Genomic DNA, 13808 nt, shown 5'->3' with positions numbered 1-13808 from the left:
TCTATGGATTCACTACATGTTTTTTGCTGTCACTCTTCAATCAAGATGGGGCATGAAATACCAAATTATAGCACCAAGATGTAACTATTTCAATCCATCTGCTTTGCAGAATTACTGTACTACCCACATAAACAAATCTGTAATGAATAAAATGTACGACATTATAAAACTGAGAAGGAAACCTTCAGTACTCCAATTCCAGAACTAATTTCTGCTTCTAGAGGCAGACTGCCCAGAACAGTACTGTTTACTATGTGAAGTCAAAACATCAATCCTACACAAGGCATGTACCTTTCCGCCAGCACTTATTTATAGATCCTTCCTTGATTGCATAAAACTAAGGTAAGGAGGCTTCTGAAAAGAGCAACTAGAATTTGTGCCAGCACTCTACAGCTTTCAAGCAGTAAACATTTGGAAAACACGAACTCCTATGGTGTTCACTGAAACAGATGGTTTCCATCAAATTCAAACCAAGAGTGAAACAAGCATATCACTTCAAGTCTCAGTTCTTTAACACAACTATTTTTAAAGCATGTTTTCAAAGAAATTGACCTCTTTGGCCAGGAAAAGTTTGGCTTCCTTCCAACCTATTCTATGAAGAATTGCTGCACGTCTTCCTTGCATTTGTAGTGCTCTGTTCACAGCACCCCCTAGTGATTGTTCAATTACACTAAATAGCCTACCTCCTCTAATGTTCATGCTGAACATTATATATGGGAAGGGCTCACTGCAGCACCACAGCTATGAGCTGTACAGCCAACAGTGTGATGCTGCTGAACACAGACAACAGCAACCCCACTAGTTCAAGACTGGGGCGGAAGGTACTACAAGAGGCATTAAGTGCCTTATCTATACTTAGCAGAGCTTGTACAACATCCCCTTTCGACCCCTTTAACAACTCTTAGCTGCGGTAGTGCTGGTTTTCTCCCTCAAACACTAAAAGCACTTTACCCGTCTTAAAATGTGCTGCCCAGTACAAAGGTGGATCAATTAAAAAATACTGCATTTAGGTAACAAAGAGCCTTAATCAGCACAGTTGCTAGAGCTGCCCAGTCTGTTTCACTCCTATTTGAAACACAGAACTTCTGCTTTCCTTGCTCCTCAAAAAACCTGCACCAGACTACCCACGCTTCTCTTAAATGGCTCCTTTAACACTATTAGATGAAAAATTAGGGATGTAACACACAGTTTGCAGGTCAGAGACAGATCCCAGAGCCTGTCCTGACAACCCAGGAACAAAAGACAAATCATTCCTAACATCTTCACTAGCAAAATCTTTAACTGGGGAAGTAAGCAGCTCTGAGTGTCTCTGTCTGCATGTTCTGTTCTCCTTTCCACTGTGTTCTACAGGTCTATATAAAACAGGCAGCCAAACAAAAAGACTTTCCAAACCACAGTTTGAACAAAAGCATGTCTACCTCCGTGAACTAACAGTCCCTGCTTGGAATTAGCTCCAATACTACCTGCAGGAAGCTCTGGTTCACTTTAAGCTGATACTCAAGACAAGACTTGTTTAATTATGAAAAGATTTTAATCCAGTGTGAACAGTACACCCATACTGAATTTCTCAAACATTACAAAATGGTAGCTTTCAAATCAAATTAAAGGGCAAACCAGTATTTTATTGACAGAGTTTATTTGATGTTAGTCAGATGAGCAGCTTCTGCTTTCCAGAGTAATTAATTCTATAGTTCTTCATGGAATGATGCTGCCTGTAAAGGAAAAAATAGATCACTGACCCACAATTAGAACAATTTTTACACTCATACCTCTATAAAGCCTGAAAAACTGTTTCCCAAACAAGTCAGGTGAACCACATTGCTCTTCTTAGAAGAGCATAAGGTTCAAAATTTCCCAGCACCGTCATGGCAATAAATGAGCCTACATTATAGCATTTCTGGAGAAGAGATCAACAAGCTACAACTGCTTTGACAGCTTTCTGTTTAAGACATTACACCCACGATATCAGCTCCCAGACAGACTGTTTAAGTTGCTTTCAACTGAGTCACTCAGACCATTTGTAATAAAAGCAGAGTTTTTTCTGGAGCAGATCTTGACCACAGCTCTTATGTTTCTGCAGCAAAGACATAAAAATGTAGTCTGACTTGTATGTAAGAGTATCGTGTTTGTTTGTATTTTACTTGAAATGAGTACCTGTAGGAAAATAATATCCATCTCTTCCAAAAATAGATATCATGCTACTATCGTCTATTTAAGACAATAAAACCCAGAAGTCTACTATCCTCTCTTTAGCATACCTACAAATGAAAAATATAAGCGTTGTTTACAGTAAGACTAAACAATCAGCAGCTTTAGCAATAGTAAATCTGAAGTGCCTGATGTATTATTTCAGTCTTTATACTAATCAGGTATTTCATCAAAGTCCAAGTCACATAAGCTACCAACTCAGTAATAAGTGCAAAAGTGATTTGTAAATATTCTTAAACTCTTGCACTGGGTTCTATGTCTGCACAAGTATCACAGTCTTTGCATAAATCAACCTCAGACTTGTTATAATGACTGCACTACCGAATGTCTGCCCTTACAAAGCATTCTGAAGTGGTACCTGTTATCCGTTTTCCACCCAAAGAATGTTCTGGTCATTTACTGAAAAAGAGAAAGCATCAATTAATAATAATTTTATCTAAATTCGACTACTGTAAAAAATAAAGCTTTGAGGGCTCTTACTGACACTCACAATGTGCTTTTTTTCAATAACCACGCTGAAATGTAATAGGAAACCGTCAAAGTTTTGACTACTGTAGGCACTGAAGACTTAGATTTTACTATTCCCTTAAGTACTCGAAATAGTTCTTAACAATAGCTACTTAAAAGTTAACTAATACTCAGAATGCCTGTTCATTATACCTACAGGCTACAATGGCTTAGAAGTGCTTATCCATCCACACTTCTATTTGACAGCCTTACATGTCAAAGGCTGTCACAGCTACAATTATGACATTAAAAACACTATAAAAATGTTGTTTTGCATATCAATGTTTTGAATGCAAAGACCAGGTGAGGCATATCCACATACACTTGTTGCAAATATTAGCAAGCTCAGCAAACTCTAGAGCCACACAATACACTAAAAATACTTTAAAACACTTCTCTTGAAACTGCAGGGGAAACAGAACGGGAATTCTACAGGAGTGCGAAATGAAAGGAAGCACCAAAGAAAACTTAGCAAGACATCAGCACAGTTATGTCTGAGTTTTTCACGACTGTATCTGCTACTTAACTTTTACAACAATATGCACTTGCCTGCACATTTCTCAGAATCAAGTACCTACACATTTCTGAGATAAACAGTTCTCACCGATTCTGTAGGTGGACTCAAAATCATATTCCAGGGCTCCTATTAAAAATTCCTCCACATAGCTGAGATAAGGATGATGAACCATGCCATGCCATGATCTTTGAACATGCATTTTTCAAGACAGAGCTTAAAGACCTAAGTGTATTTCACAAACGTTTTTCTGTAATGCATCACAGAACTCTTCTCAAGCAACTTTTTCAGGAAGCGCACAAAATAATTTATCCTTAGTTTAAGTGACAACACAAAGATTAACAAATCTGGTAAACAAGTCACATCTAACCCATGCATACTTATCAACTGAAAGATCATTTTAAAAGACATCAAAATAACTCTAATAAAAAACACAGTTCACCTACTACTAAGACGGCATATTAGTTTGACAAGCACTTGATACAGAAGTCACATCTCCTATGCATGATCCTTGCCTTTAATTTCTGAAGTGCTGATATGCTTTAAGAGAGTTTCTATGAACTAGACAGCATCAATAATTCAAGTGAATCATTTAATCACTTTTCATTAACACTCAACAACAGCTACCTTCAGGTGCAAAAATCTTTAAGGGACAAAGTTCCTCCATACTAGTGGGATTGGTGCAACATGAAATGACTCCTTGGCCATTGACAGAAGTGTACACATTAGGTGTCACTAGTATACCAAATGCTCATTTTGTGCCATAAACAATTTTAGGACTTAATGGTTAAAACACCATTAAAGCAGAAAGAAGAAGGCTCCTAATGTTTTCTAGTAGAGTAGTTCCCTGATCTAACAACTGTCAGTAGCACTGGTTCCTTTCCATCCAGGGATAACAAGACCTTCACTTCCACACTAACTACTACAAAACCTAATTTCACTGACATTTCCAATTCCACTGTAATTTATTTCTTAACTAGGAATACTGCAGGGCAATAGTTAAATACAGTTTAATGCCGACAACTGTGCCATTTCCAAGCACCATCTCAAATGCACCAAGTGTGATGTGACTTAGCTTTCATGTACACAACTCCTTTCACACAATGGTCAAGTTACACATGCAGTTGCACTGTACTACTTTGAATCAGATCCTGCAGTGTCTGAACCAATGTTTTAAGTCAACAACACTGAGCTTCTTGGATTTTTTTCTCACTGGGAATTATTTTAAAGTTGATTCACTAGTTTCAAAAAATCTGGTTTGCTACTAGCCAAATTTTACTTCCAAGTCACACAAATAAAATTCATTATGGAATTAACTGAACCTTCACAGGACAGATCTAAATTTAAATCAAACATGCATACAAGGCAGTACAGTGCTTCAATTAAAGGATGGACACATTTCAGTGATGTATAATGCAGGCACCACATCCATGCTCATTTCCAGTACCTGTAGATACTTCACTTCTGATGGAGAGTTCCAAGAAAGTAGGAAAAAAGCAAAAGTGAAGATTACTGAAGTTCAAGATGTCAAGGCATTTTCCCAGCTACAGAACATTACCCTCTCTCCCCTTGTTAAAACACTTGAAAAAAACCAACCCACTTGACTGCACAGCTTAATCAGTTTATTAGAGGACAGAACACTGTGAAGGAAAGTGACTGGCTTCCCACCCAACCTATTCCTCAGCTTTGGTTTTGTTTTATGATGGAGGAAATCTGCCTCCCCCCAAGCTGTTTGTATCAGATTGTAGATATAGCCCAAGAAGGCTGTATCAGTCCAGCCACACCAGAGGAAGACTCCACTACCTTGGGAATCAGTCTCTCAAACCCAGATGCATTCTACCTTATTTCTATTCACACACTGTTCTCACTGTCTATACCACACATCCTTAAACTTACCTCTACAGGTAACACCATACCAACAGTAACTTGGTGGAGAAGCATTAGGTGTTTAGGCAGCCTGAGTAACAAGTGTTAAGATTCTCTAACGTGTGTATTGCGAGACGGAATTACGTGATTAGAGCAATACTGTTAGATTTACGGAAGTTTAATTTTAGTTCAAATGACACATAGGAAACAGTAATTTAGGAAGCATTGTTTCATGTCACATCAGCTAGGCTTGCAGCAGTGAGGAGCAAAACTAAGCTACTGAGCTGATGACAAGCTATACAACACACAGTTTTTACCTTCTGTTATCCAGTAGAACAGGTGAAAAAATGGAAGAAAAACAATGTTATTCTGTTGAAGAGCTTCTAATCAACATTTCAAAGGCATATGCTCACTCTATCTTAAAAGATATTCTCATCCTACCTTCTTGCCAGCACCAACATTTGCCTTGGCTGTGCCCCTGACTTTCTTCATTCTATTCTTACGCTCTTTTCGCTGCTTCCTGGAAGTCTTTTTCTTTTCATACAAGCCGTGCTATTAAAAACAGTTAAAAGTTGCATTTAACATTGTTTGTCTACTAACAACTCTTGAACTTAAGTTTAAACTTGAAATATTAAATAGCAGTATCATTAACTAATGAATGATTCAATACAGAACATAAACACTGAAGTAGGACATCTCTTATGCTTCTTCCAGACCTTTATTAGTGTTTTGTTAAAAATTACTGCAAAACACCTCTGGTAATATCAGTTTTGCCTTCCCAACTCCCTTGTAATATAGCATAAAAATATACTTAGCCTATTTTGCAAATGCAGAAGGTAACCTGTGCTATTTTAAGAACTCTCACACAACTGTACTTTCACAAAACTTGAGTTTTTAGACACACAAATCATAGGTTAACTAAACACTTCCAACCTATGTCAACTGCTTTCAAGACACCAGAAGACAACATACCCTGGCAAGCCTGTGCTTTGGTTCGTTTTTCTTTGCATAGTCCAGGGAATCATAGATCATGCCAAAACCGGTTGTCTTGCCACCACCAAAGTGAGTTCTGAAGCCAAAGACGAAAATTACATCAGGGGTTGTCTTGTACATTTTTGCCAGCTTTTCCCTGATTTCTGTTTTGGGGACTGTGGCCTTCCCAGGATGAAGAACATCAATCACCTAAGAAAGAATTTTTACAAGTTGATAAAAAGTCAATGTCCAGTACAAAAATCAGGTGCTACAGTCCCACCATGAGCTTAACATTTAAACTAACCAACTTTAGCAGCATAAACTATTACCCATTTGATACAAAAGCATTCAAAAGCTTCTTGCTTCACGCAGTCATTGAGACTGAAAAATACCTTTAAAATCATTGAATACAATAGTAAATCCAGTCCTGTCAAGTCTCACAATGGCACTAGGCCATGTCCTTAAGTGCTACACCTACATGTCTTCAATACCTCCAGGGATGATGACTTAACCACTTCCCAGGGCAGCCTATCCCAATGCTATTTAATAACCCTTTTGGTGCAGAAATTTTCCCTAACATCCAATCTCAAGCTCCCCCGGTACAACTTCACTATCAAGATTTACCTTAAGCATACATCAACGCATCTAAACCCGTAAGCTCTTACAATTCTTAATTTAAGAACTCTATAGAGATCTTAAGGCCCCATACTTATAGTGGCTAAACCTTCTTCCAGCCCAGAACAACCAGAACAAATAAAGGCAATTTTCTGTAGTATTTTACCATCTGCTTGCGCTGCAGAAGTCTGTTGGTCATGAACTTCCTGGTTCTGATGGTCACTGTGTCATTCTGCAAGAGAAAACATTAAATAAACCACAACAATAGCTACAAATGCAACAGAAACTTAATACATACATAAATAATGCACGGTACCACAACAGCCAGGAGCCTCTGATACTGCCAGTGAATTCATAACCTAAGTGGACTGGTCCTGGGCTACAGAAAATACTTTTTGATAGTACAGTGAGGAACTGACAAACTCATCCCCAGATTCCAAACACCACAGCAACACACACACCTTCACTACCGTGAAAAGCTGAAGCAGCTTTTAGTAAAAGACATGGATCTCAATCCCAAGTACTATAACAATATAACAGAAGTTTCCTTCTAAGCCCAAATGTTACCAACTCTGTGGCTTCCCAGCCCTAAGGACAAGGGAGCACCCGAGATACCTGGATGCTCCCGGTTGAAAGGAAAAACAGAGATGAGTGGGTCCACAGAAGCTTACCATGATTTTTCAGTAAATTACACACTTGGCATAGTACTTGGTATGTTAGCACCTGACCTCAGCCTAAGGACACGGCAGTACGCTGAGGGTAAAGGGCAGGATGAAAAGGAAGCGAGGGAACAGAAAAGAGTGAGTGACCACACACTAGAGGAGTAAAGAAGTTCTTTCTGATGTTCAGGCAGAACTTCTTGTGCATCAGTTTCTGCCCTTGCCCCGGGTACGACTGCCTAGCACCACTAAGCAGAGCCTGGCTCCATCCTCTGACACCTCCCTTCAAATACTGGTAGGCACTGGTAATGTCCCCTTTTTTCATCTTTTCTTGAGCTGAATACGTTCATCTCTCTCAGCCTTTCTTGTAAGAGCAATGCTCCAGTACCCCAGGTTATCCTCACTGCCCTCCACTGGAGCCACTCCAGGAACTCGATGTCTATCTAGTACTGAGAAGCCCAGAACTGGAACACTCCAGGTACAATCTCACCAGAGCTGACTAAAAGGGCAGATCAGCGCCCTCGACCTGCTGGCCATGCTCTTCCCAACGCAGTGCCTAAGTTTCTTTGAAAACCCTGCACACCACTATTTCCATAAGGCTTTCAGACAGGAGCAGCCGCGATAAACGCGGCTGTGACCCACGGCAGCCCCTAAACACCCCCAGAGCAGCAGCACACTGGTGCCGCACTATCAGTGCCCGGGGCTGCTCTGACCGAGCACGGACACGGCGCAGCCGAGCACACGGCGCGGCCCTCACCCCGCAGCTCGCTGCTACCAGCGGGCACGGACGCGCGGCGGCTCGGCCGCAGGAGCCCAGGCTCGGTGACCGCCATACCGCCGCGGGCGGGTGCGGACAGGCCGGGCCGGCGGGGCGCGGCGGTGCGGGGGCGCGGCGCGGCCCGGATGGCGGCGGCGCGGGGCGGATGGCGGGACGCGGCCCGGGCACTCACCATGGCGGCGGCAGCGGCTCCTGCGACCCGACGAGAAAAGGGCCAGCGCCGCCCCTCGGCCAATCATAAGGCGGTGCGGGGGCCCTTCCTGTGGGGGTGGGGTTCTGTGTAAGGCTGTCTATTCCAGAGCCGGACCTGGCAGGACATAGCGGCAGGGGTGGCTTCTGTGCGCCTGAGGGGACCCGGGCTGGAGGCAGCTCCGTGTCCCACCGGGGGAAGGCTCAGCTCCGTGAGCGCCTTGCGGCGAGCTCAGTTTAGCAGGGCCGAGCTCAGCCCCGCCGTGTACTGGCACTGCCGCTGGTGACCGGGGCCGGGCCCAAAGCTGTTCTGGGGACACGCAGAGCCACGGACTGAACGTGGCGGCTCAGCAGTGGCTGAGGAGTTGCTTCAGCCTCAGGGAGTTGGGCCTCTTCAGCCTCAAGAAGAGACGACCGAGGGGGGACCTCATTTATGTGCATAGATAGGGAGGGGTGTCAGAGAGCGGAGCCGGCCTCTGCTTCGTGGTGCCGGGCAGTAACAAAAGGCGATGGGCAGGCGGTGCTCAGGAAGTTCCACCCGAAAATAAGAAGCGATTTCTTTGGTGCGCACTGACCGCGCACGAGAGTGGGGTGCCAGGGAGGCTGAGGAGTTTCCCTCGGTGGCGATCGCCCCGAAGCGGCGGTGCCGGCTGGGGGCGCTGCGGGCGGAGGCCGCGCTGACCGCCCCGCCCCGGCCCGGCCCGGCCCGGCCCAGGCCCCGCGTGCGGCCGCGCGGGTCCCGCCGCCGCCGCCGCGATGGTGAAGGAGCAGTTCAGGGAGACGGATGTGGCCAAGAAAATGTGAGTGAGGGCCGTGCGGTGCCCGCGGGCTGAGGCGGGGAGCAGCAGAATTCCGGGGGGCGGCCGGGGGGGGGGGGGGTAACCGGTGTAGCCGTAGTTAGGAGAGTGTTGGCTTGGAGGGCCGCGGGGGGCGGCTCCTGGCTCGGCTGCTCCGCTTCTTGGAGCGCTGGCACAGGCTGGGTTCTCCCACACGGGTGGCTGTGCCTGTGTCGGGCTGTGGGGATGCTCAGGAAGGTCGATAAACGCCTCAGATAAAAACCACCAACTCATCGCAAAGCAGCTTTATTTTTTATAGTTGTCCGAAAAGAACCTGTGTCAGCAATGTTGTGAATCAATTTAGCCACCTGTGCATTGCTTTCGAGTATTTTGGGGTCCTGAGAAGGGCAGCGGAGCTGGCGAGGGGTCTAGAACACGAGCCCTATGGGGAGCAGCTGAGGGAACTGGAGTGTTTAGCTTGGGGGAAAGGAGGCTCAGGGGAGAGCTTATCACTCTCTAAAACCACCTCAAAGGAGGTTGTAGCCAGGTAGGAATTGGTCTCTTCTCCTAGGCAATCAGTGACAGCACAACTGGATACAGTTTTAAGTTGCGGTAGGGAAGGTTTAGGTTGGACATCAGGAAGAATTTCTTCACAGAGAGAGTGATTAGACATTGGAATGGGCTGTGCAGAGAGGTGGTGGAGGAAAGGCTGGATGTGGCACTCAGTGCCATAATCTAATTGACAAGGTGGCGTTTGGTCGTAGGTTGGGTTCCGTGATCTCCGAGGTTTTTTTCAACCTCATTGGTTCTGTAGTTTAATGATGCTTATGTGTATGTATGCTTGTTGCTGTTAGTTTTTTTGCATATGTGTGTGTGTGTGTGTGTGTGCCCATGCATACATCTGAAATTTCCTGTCCTAGAAGCCACATCTGTTTTGGCATGAAATCTCCAGAAGAGATGCGTCAGCAAGCTCATATTCAAGTGGTTAGCAAAAATTTGTATAGTCAGGACAACCATCACTCTCCACTGCAGTATGGAGTGCTGGACCATCGCATGGTGAGAACCTTTTTTTTTGTTTTCCAGACTCTTTCTGAGGAGTTGGTGGAGTGGTTAAAAAAAAAGTTGGGGTAACTGAAATGTACTGCTTGTCCAAAATAAGTTCAATTGAGTCTTTACTTGAATTTCATAGACTATTAGCTGTGCTGCCAGCTATTTTCTTCATGCTTTTGGAGGGCAGGAATGCATTCTTTTGAGGCAGGAGGTAAGTTTCTTTCTGCCAAACTGCTGGGACACCCAGAAACATGTGTCACCAAAATGCTACAATGTAGATTAACAGGCTGTAGATCAGCTGCAAGAGCTGCTTGAGTCCGGGTCATTGGTGTCAGCAGGTTCTGTGTGTAAAACCATTTTTCTTAAGGGTCAGAGTGACTATAATGCTATTGACGTGCTTCTGATGCTGGGGAGGAGTGGCCCTGCTATTAGGATTCCTGACTAGCTTATAAACTGTTGTATTTTGTATCTATCCCATAAATTACAGCTAACTTTTTTTCCTCTACATGTGTGTTTGCTTTCTCCCAAAGGGAACCAGTGAAAAAGACCGTCCCTGTGAAACCTGTGGAAAAAGTCTGGCTGATTGTTTAGGGCACTATGGGTACATTGACTTAGAACTACCATGTTTTCATGTTGGATACTTCAAAGCTGTGATAGGCATCTTACAGGTAGACATGATTATGATTTGTTGTCAGTTTTTAGTCTAGAAAAAGGAAATTTTCAGGAGAGATGATGCTTGAAAGTCATTGAGAAGGCCAAAATAAGGTTGCATTATTAAGTTATCTTTATGTACATTTTCTTTTGTAAAATATGTGTATTTAAAGACCAGTCTTAGTGATATTGTATGTAATTTCAGACTGATAAATCTAATCCATTATTTTTCTGCAGTTTGAATTGATTGTATGCAGGATGATTTGCCTTTTAGAACATCCCAGTAAACCAAAGCTCTGCTTGCTTTACAGGGATTTTTAAGGCCCTGCAGATCTTAGCTAAGGATTTGCCTCATTGGCTGTATTTTTCCTTTTCTTTTGTGCTTTTTATTGTGTATTCCAATATGTGAATTGGTCCTTCGATCAAGGCAGTAGTATCTCATTCAAAAAAAATGCACTGTGTTGAAGAACTTAAGCTATAGTTCAAGAGGTTACATCTCTGAATGTGTCTCTTAGACAACTGGATTTATATGTGTTTACATTTAAGATGATCTGCAAAACCTGTTGCCGTATCATGCTGTCGGTGGAAGAAAGAAAGCAGTTTTTGGATTACCTAAAACGACCTGGCCTCGCATATCTTCAGAAGAGAGGGCTAAAAAAGAAAGTGTCTGAGAAGTGCCGAAAGAAAAACACTTGTCCTTACTGTGGGGCCTTTAATGGTGAGTATTGACATCAACAATTTGTGAAGTTGTCTGCTCTGATGGTTTTTACCTTGATGGCTGTGATAGGATCCAAATCTTGAATATGCTTGTTCATTGCACAGCTAATGGGTGTTCTCTCCGGCCTTCATTAAGAAACATAATTGCAGTTTTAGGGCCAGGCACATGCTTGTTCACATCTCATTGGTGTGGATATAGACAGTTTCCTTGTTGCTTGTATTATTTCATGTTTCGTGGCAGTAACCAATATTTGATACTTGAATAATGGCAAAAAAAACCCCTTTTAACATGTTTTTAAAAATATTGGGAGCTATTGGCAACAATTGATACGTTCACATAAAAGCATTGGTAGCCTTTGTAATTTTGAGTGAGCATCATTTTTCATCATTGTATTAAATTATCTTTCTTAAGATTATTCTTTCTTCAGGGCAGAGTATTTTTGTAAGAGTTCACATCTAGTTTTCAAAATATGTCTTGGTTTTTTTTCATCTACACTGATCACTTTTTACTGCTGCTTAAGGTCTTGGAGGATTACAGATTCATAGTTGACGGTTAATCCATAACTTAAAACTTCTAACTTATGAAAATTGTGGGTTGTTTGTTGTAATGTTCAACAACCTCAATAAAAGGAGAGCTGCTTCATCATGAATGCCCTATGTATGCATAGCAGGCATAAACAGTAGGCATTTAGAAAAGTTACATGATGGCTCAGAATACTTTAGTAAAAAAAATTGAGCATCTGGACTAGTCTCTGTAAGTTTTATGAATAATGATAGCTGCAGTACATGAAGATATTTATCAGATTTTTCTGATAATTCACTTGCAAAATTACTTTAGAATATAGTGTTATGATACATAAATGGCACTTCTTAGTCCTGGTTTTAGTGTGGGGACTTCTACTTTAGAAATACCTGCTGTGAATGAGGTGAAGCTGAGTTAACGTGTGGGCTAAGCCACCTACTTTCAGCTTCAGAGGCTGCATCATGTAGATACACCAAGCCATCCATATAAGAAGGTTTGACTTGCTTGTCCTTTTGTTGCTCTGGGAGTTTAGGAAACTAGTTAGTAAAGCTGATAAAGTTTTATTTTATTCTTGTATTTACTGAAGGTTTAGCTTGTTTTGGAACTGTAACTTACTTAAGTTTTGGTGGTGTTTTGTTTGGTGTTTTTGTTATTTTGAAATAAAATCCCAAGAGAATCCATATTTAATTCCTTGCAGGAACTGTGAAGAAGTGTGGTTTGTTGAAAATAATACATGAAAAGTACAAGACAAATAAGAAAGTCGTAGATCCAATAGTATCTACTTTTCTCCAGTCCTTTGAAACTGCCATTGAATATAACAAAGAAGTAGAACCCTTACTGGGAAGAGCTCAGGTGAATTTTATTATAACCTGAATTTCTTGCTAGTTTTTGTGCATGAAATAAAACTCCTCAAAGGTTTGCAATGTATCGACTGAAGTCTTGTGGTGATCCAAAAGTTTTGTATCTCAAAAGACACATGAAGAATGTTTGTATCCAGTGCAATAATGCTAACTTTGCTAAAATAAAAAATTTAGTGTATTAGCATGTTCTGATATACCATTACCTGCCTGTAAAGAAAGGGATGTTCCTGGTGTGTTATGCCTCTATAAACTAGACAAGGAAGAAGAGACACGGGTTCGTATAAAGTTTGCATGTATATATACATTCACGGTAACTCCAATATTGCTCCAATACACACTTTTGTTTTCCTTCAGAAGTTCTAATGTTGAGAAGAGAGGAGGCTTAATTTAGTAACTTTTTGTTTCCTTTAGCTTTTCATTGTTTGCAGTTTTGTTTCTTTCTGCTCTTTGCGAGCTGGAAAGATCTCCAGGTACATACTTGGATGGAAAAAGTAGTGAATACAGCTGTAGCTGTACTAAGAAGAGAGAAATTAAGCTCTGAAAAATACCTAGAAAGTACTGTAATCATGTGATTTACTAATAAAATGAATACAATGTACTGTAAGTTTGTTGTAGGTAATTGAGTTGCTTCATCTATTAACGATGAAATACTCTCCATTGACTCTTGAGACAAGAGAGCAATACGATAAGAAGTAAACACTCATATATAGGGAAAAAATGGAAGGAGAGAATATAGCCAGTTAACATCTGAGATGCTAAAACCAGTTGTTCAGAATAAATAAACCAAAACAGTTTTGTTTGCATGAATAGTTCTCTATTTGCCTTTGAAAAAGACTATTTCTGAACATCAGTAAAATAAGGGGAGGAGGGAAACATTGGAACGTGACATGATGGCTTCTTCTCCCCATTTTCCCAATGGATTT

The 13808-nt window shown here is 41.9% G+C and overlaps 2 protein-coding genes across 8 annotated transcripts in view; one reads left to right on the top strand and one right to left on the bottom strand.

Annotated features, from left to right (window-relative positions):
• Window positions 1-1512: 1512 nt before the first annotated feature.
• RPS24 (ribosomal protein S24) lies at window positions 1513-8368 on the bottom strand. Of its 4 annotated transcripts, XR_004241636.1 has the most exons (8): window positions 8292-8368; window positions 6849-6914; window positions 6068-6277; window positions 5537-5647; window positions 5413-5415; window positions 4677-4693; window positions 2567-2607; window positions 1513-1712 (listed from the first exon to the last, which is right to left on the bottom strand). XR_004241636.1 is itself a non-coding variant. In XM_032117037.1 (7 exons), exons 1-6 carry the CDS (start codon window positions 8292-8294, stop codon window positions 2605-2607), a joined length of 396 nt encoding a protein of 131 aa, XP_031972928.1. In that variant the 5' UTR covers window positions 8295-8368; the 3' UTR covers window positions 1513-1712; window positions 2567-2604. The 4 variants fall into 4 exon arrangements, 2 of the variants coding, with proteins under 2 accessions (XP_031972928.1, XP_031972929.1); XR_004241637.1 differs by lacking the exon at window positions 5413-5415; XM_032117037.1 differs by lacking the exon at window positions 4677-4693.
• A 57-nt stretch (window positions 8369-8425) lies between these two features.
• The window catches only part of POLR3A (RNA polymerase III subunit A), a 42926-nt gene continuing 37543 nt past the window's right edge, over window positions 8426-13808 (top strand). For 3 of the 4 annotated variants that reach the window (XM_032117035.1, XM_032117034.1, XM_032117032.1), the window contains exons 1-5: window positions 8427-9108; window positions 10005-10140; window positions 10665-10802; window positions 11332-11503; window positions 12723-12877. In XM_032117035.1, the coding sequence (XP_031972926.1) occupies window positions 9065-9108; window positions 10005-10140; window positions 10665-10802; window positions 11332-11503; window positions 12723-12877 (645 nt within the window). In that variant the 5' untranslated portion in view covers window positions 8427-9064. Of the gene's footprint in view, window positions 9109-10004; window positions 10141-10664; window positions 10803-11331; window positions 11504-12722; window positions 12878-13808 lie in introns of all 4 variants that reach the window. The other variant, XM_032117036.1, reaches the window with a different exon arrangement.

Source organism: Corvus moneduloides, chromosome 8 (assembly GCF_009650955.1).
Source record: "Corvus moneduloides isolate bCorMon1 chromosome 8, bCorMon1.pri, whole genome shotgun sequence".
Taxonomy (NCBI): Eukaryota; Metazoa; Chordata; class Aves; order Passeriformes; family Corvidae; genus Corvus; species Corvus moneduloides.
The sequence above is the reverse complement of the archived record's forward strand: the minus strand, read 5'-3'. Positions and strand labels throughout refer to the sequence as shown.

Excerpts from the sequence above, each read along its gene's own strand:
- RPS24 (XM_032117037.1), bottom strand. Across the intron at positions 6,278-6,848 it reads TTCTGCAGCGCAAGCAGATG|GTGATTGATGTTCTTCATCC; the intron begins GTAAAATACTAC and ends ATTCTTTCTTAG. Across the intron at positions 5,648-6,067 it reads CAAAGCACAGGCTTGCCAGG|CACGGCTTGTATGAAAAGAA; the intron begins GTATGTTGTCTT and ends TGTTTTTAATAG.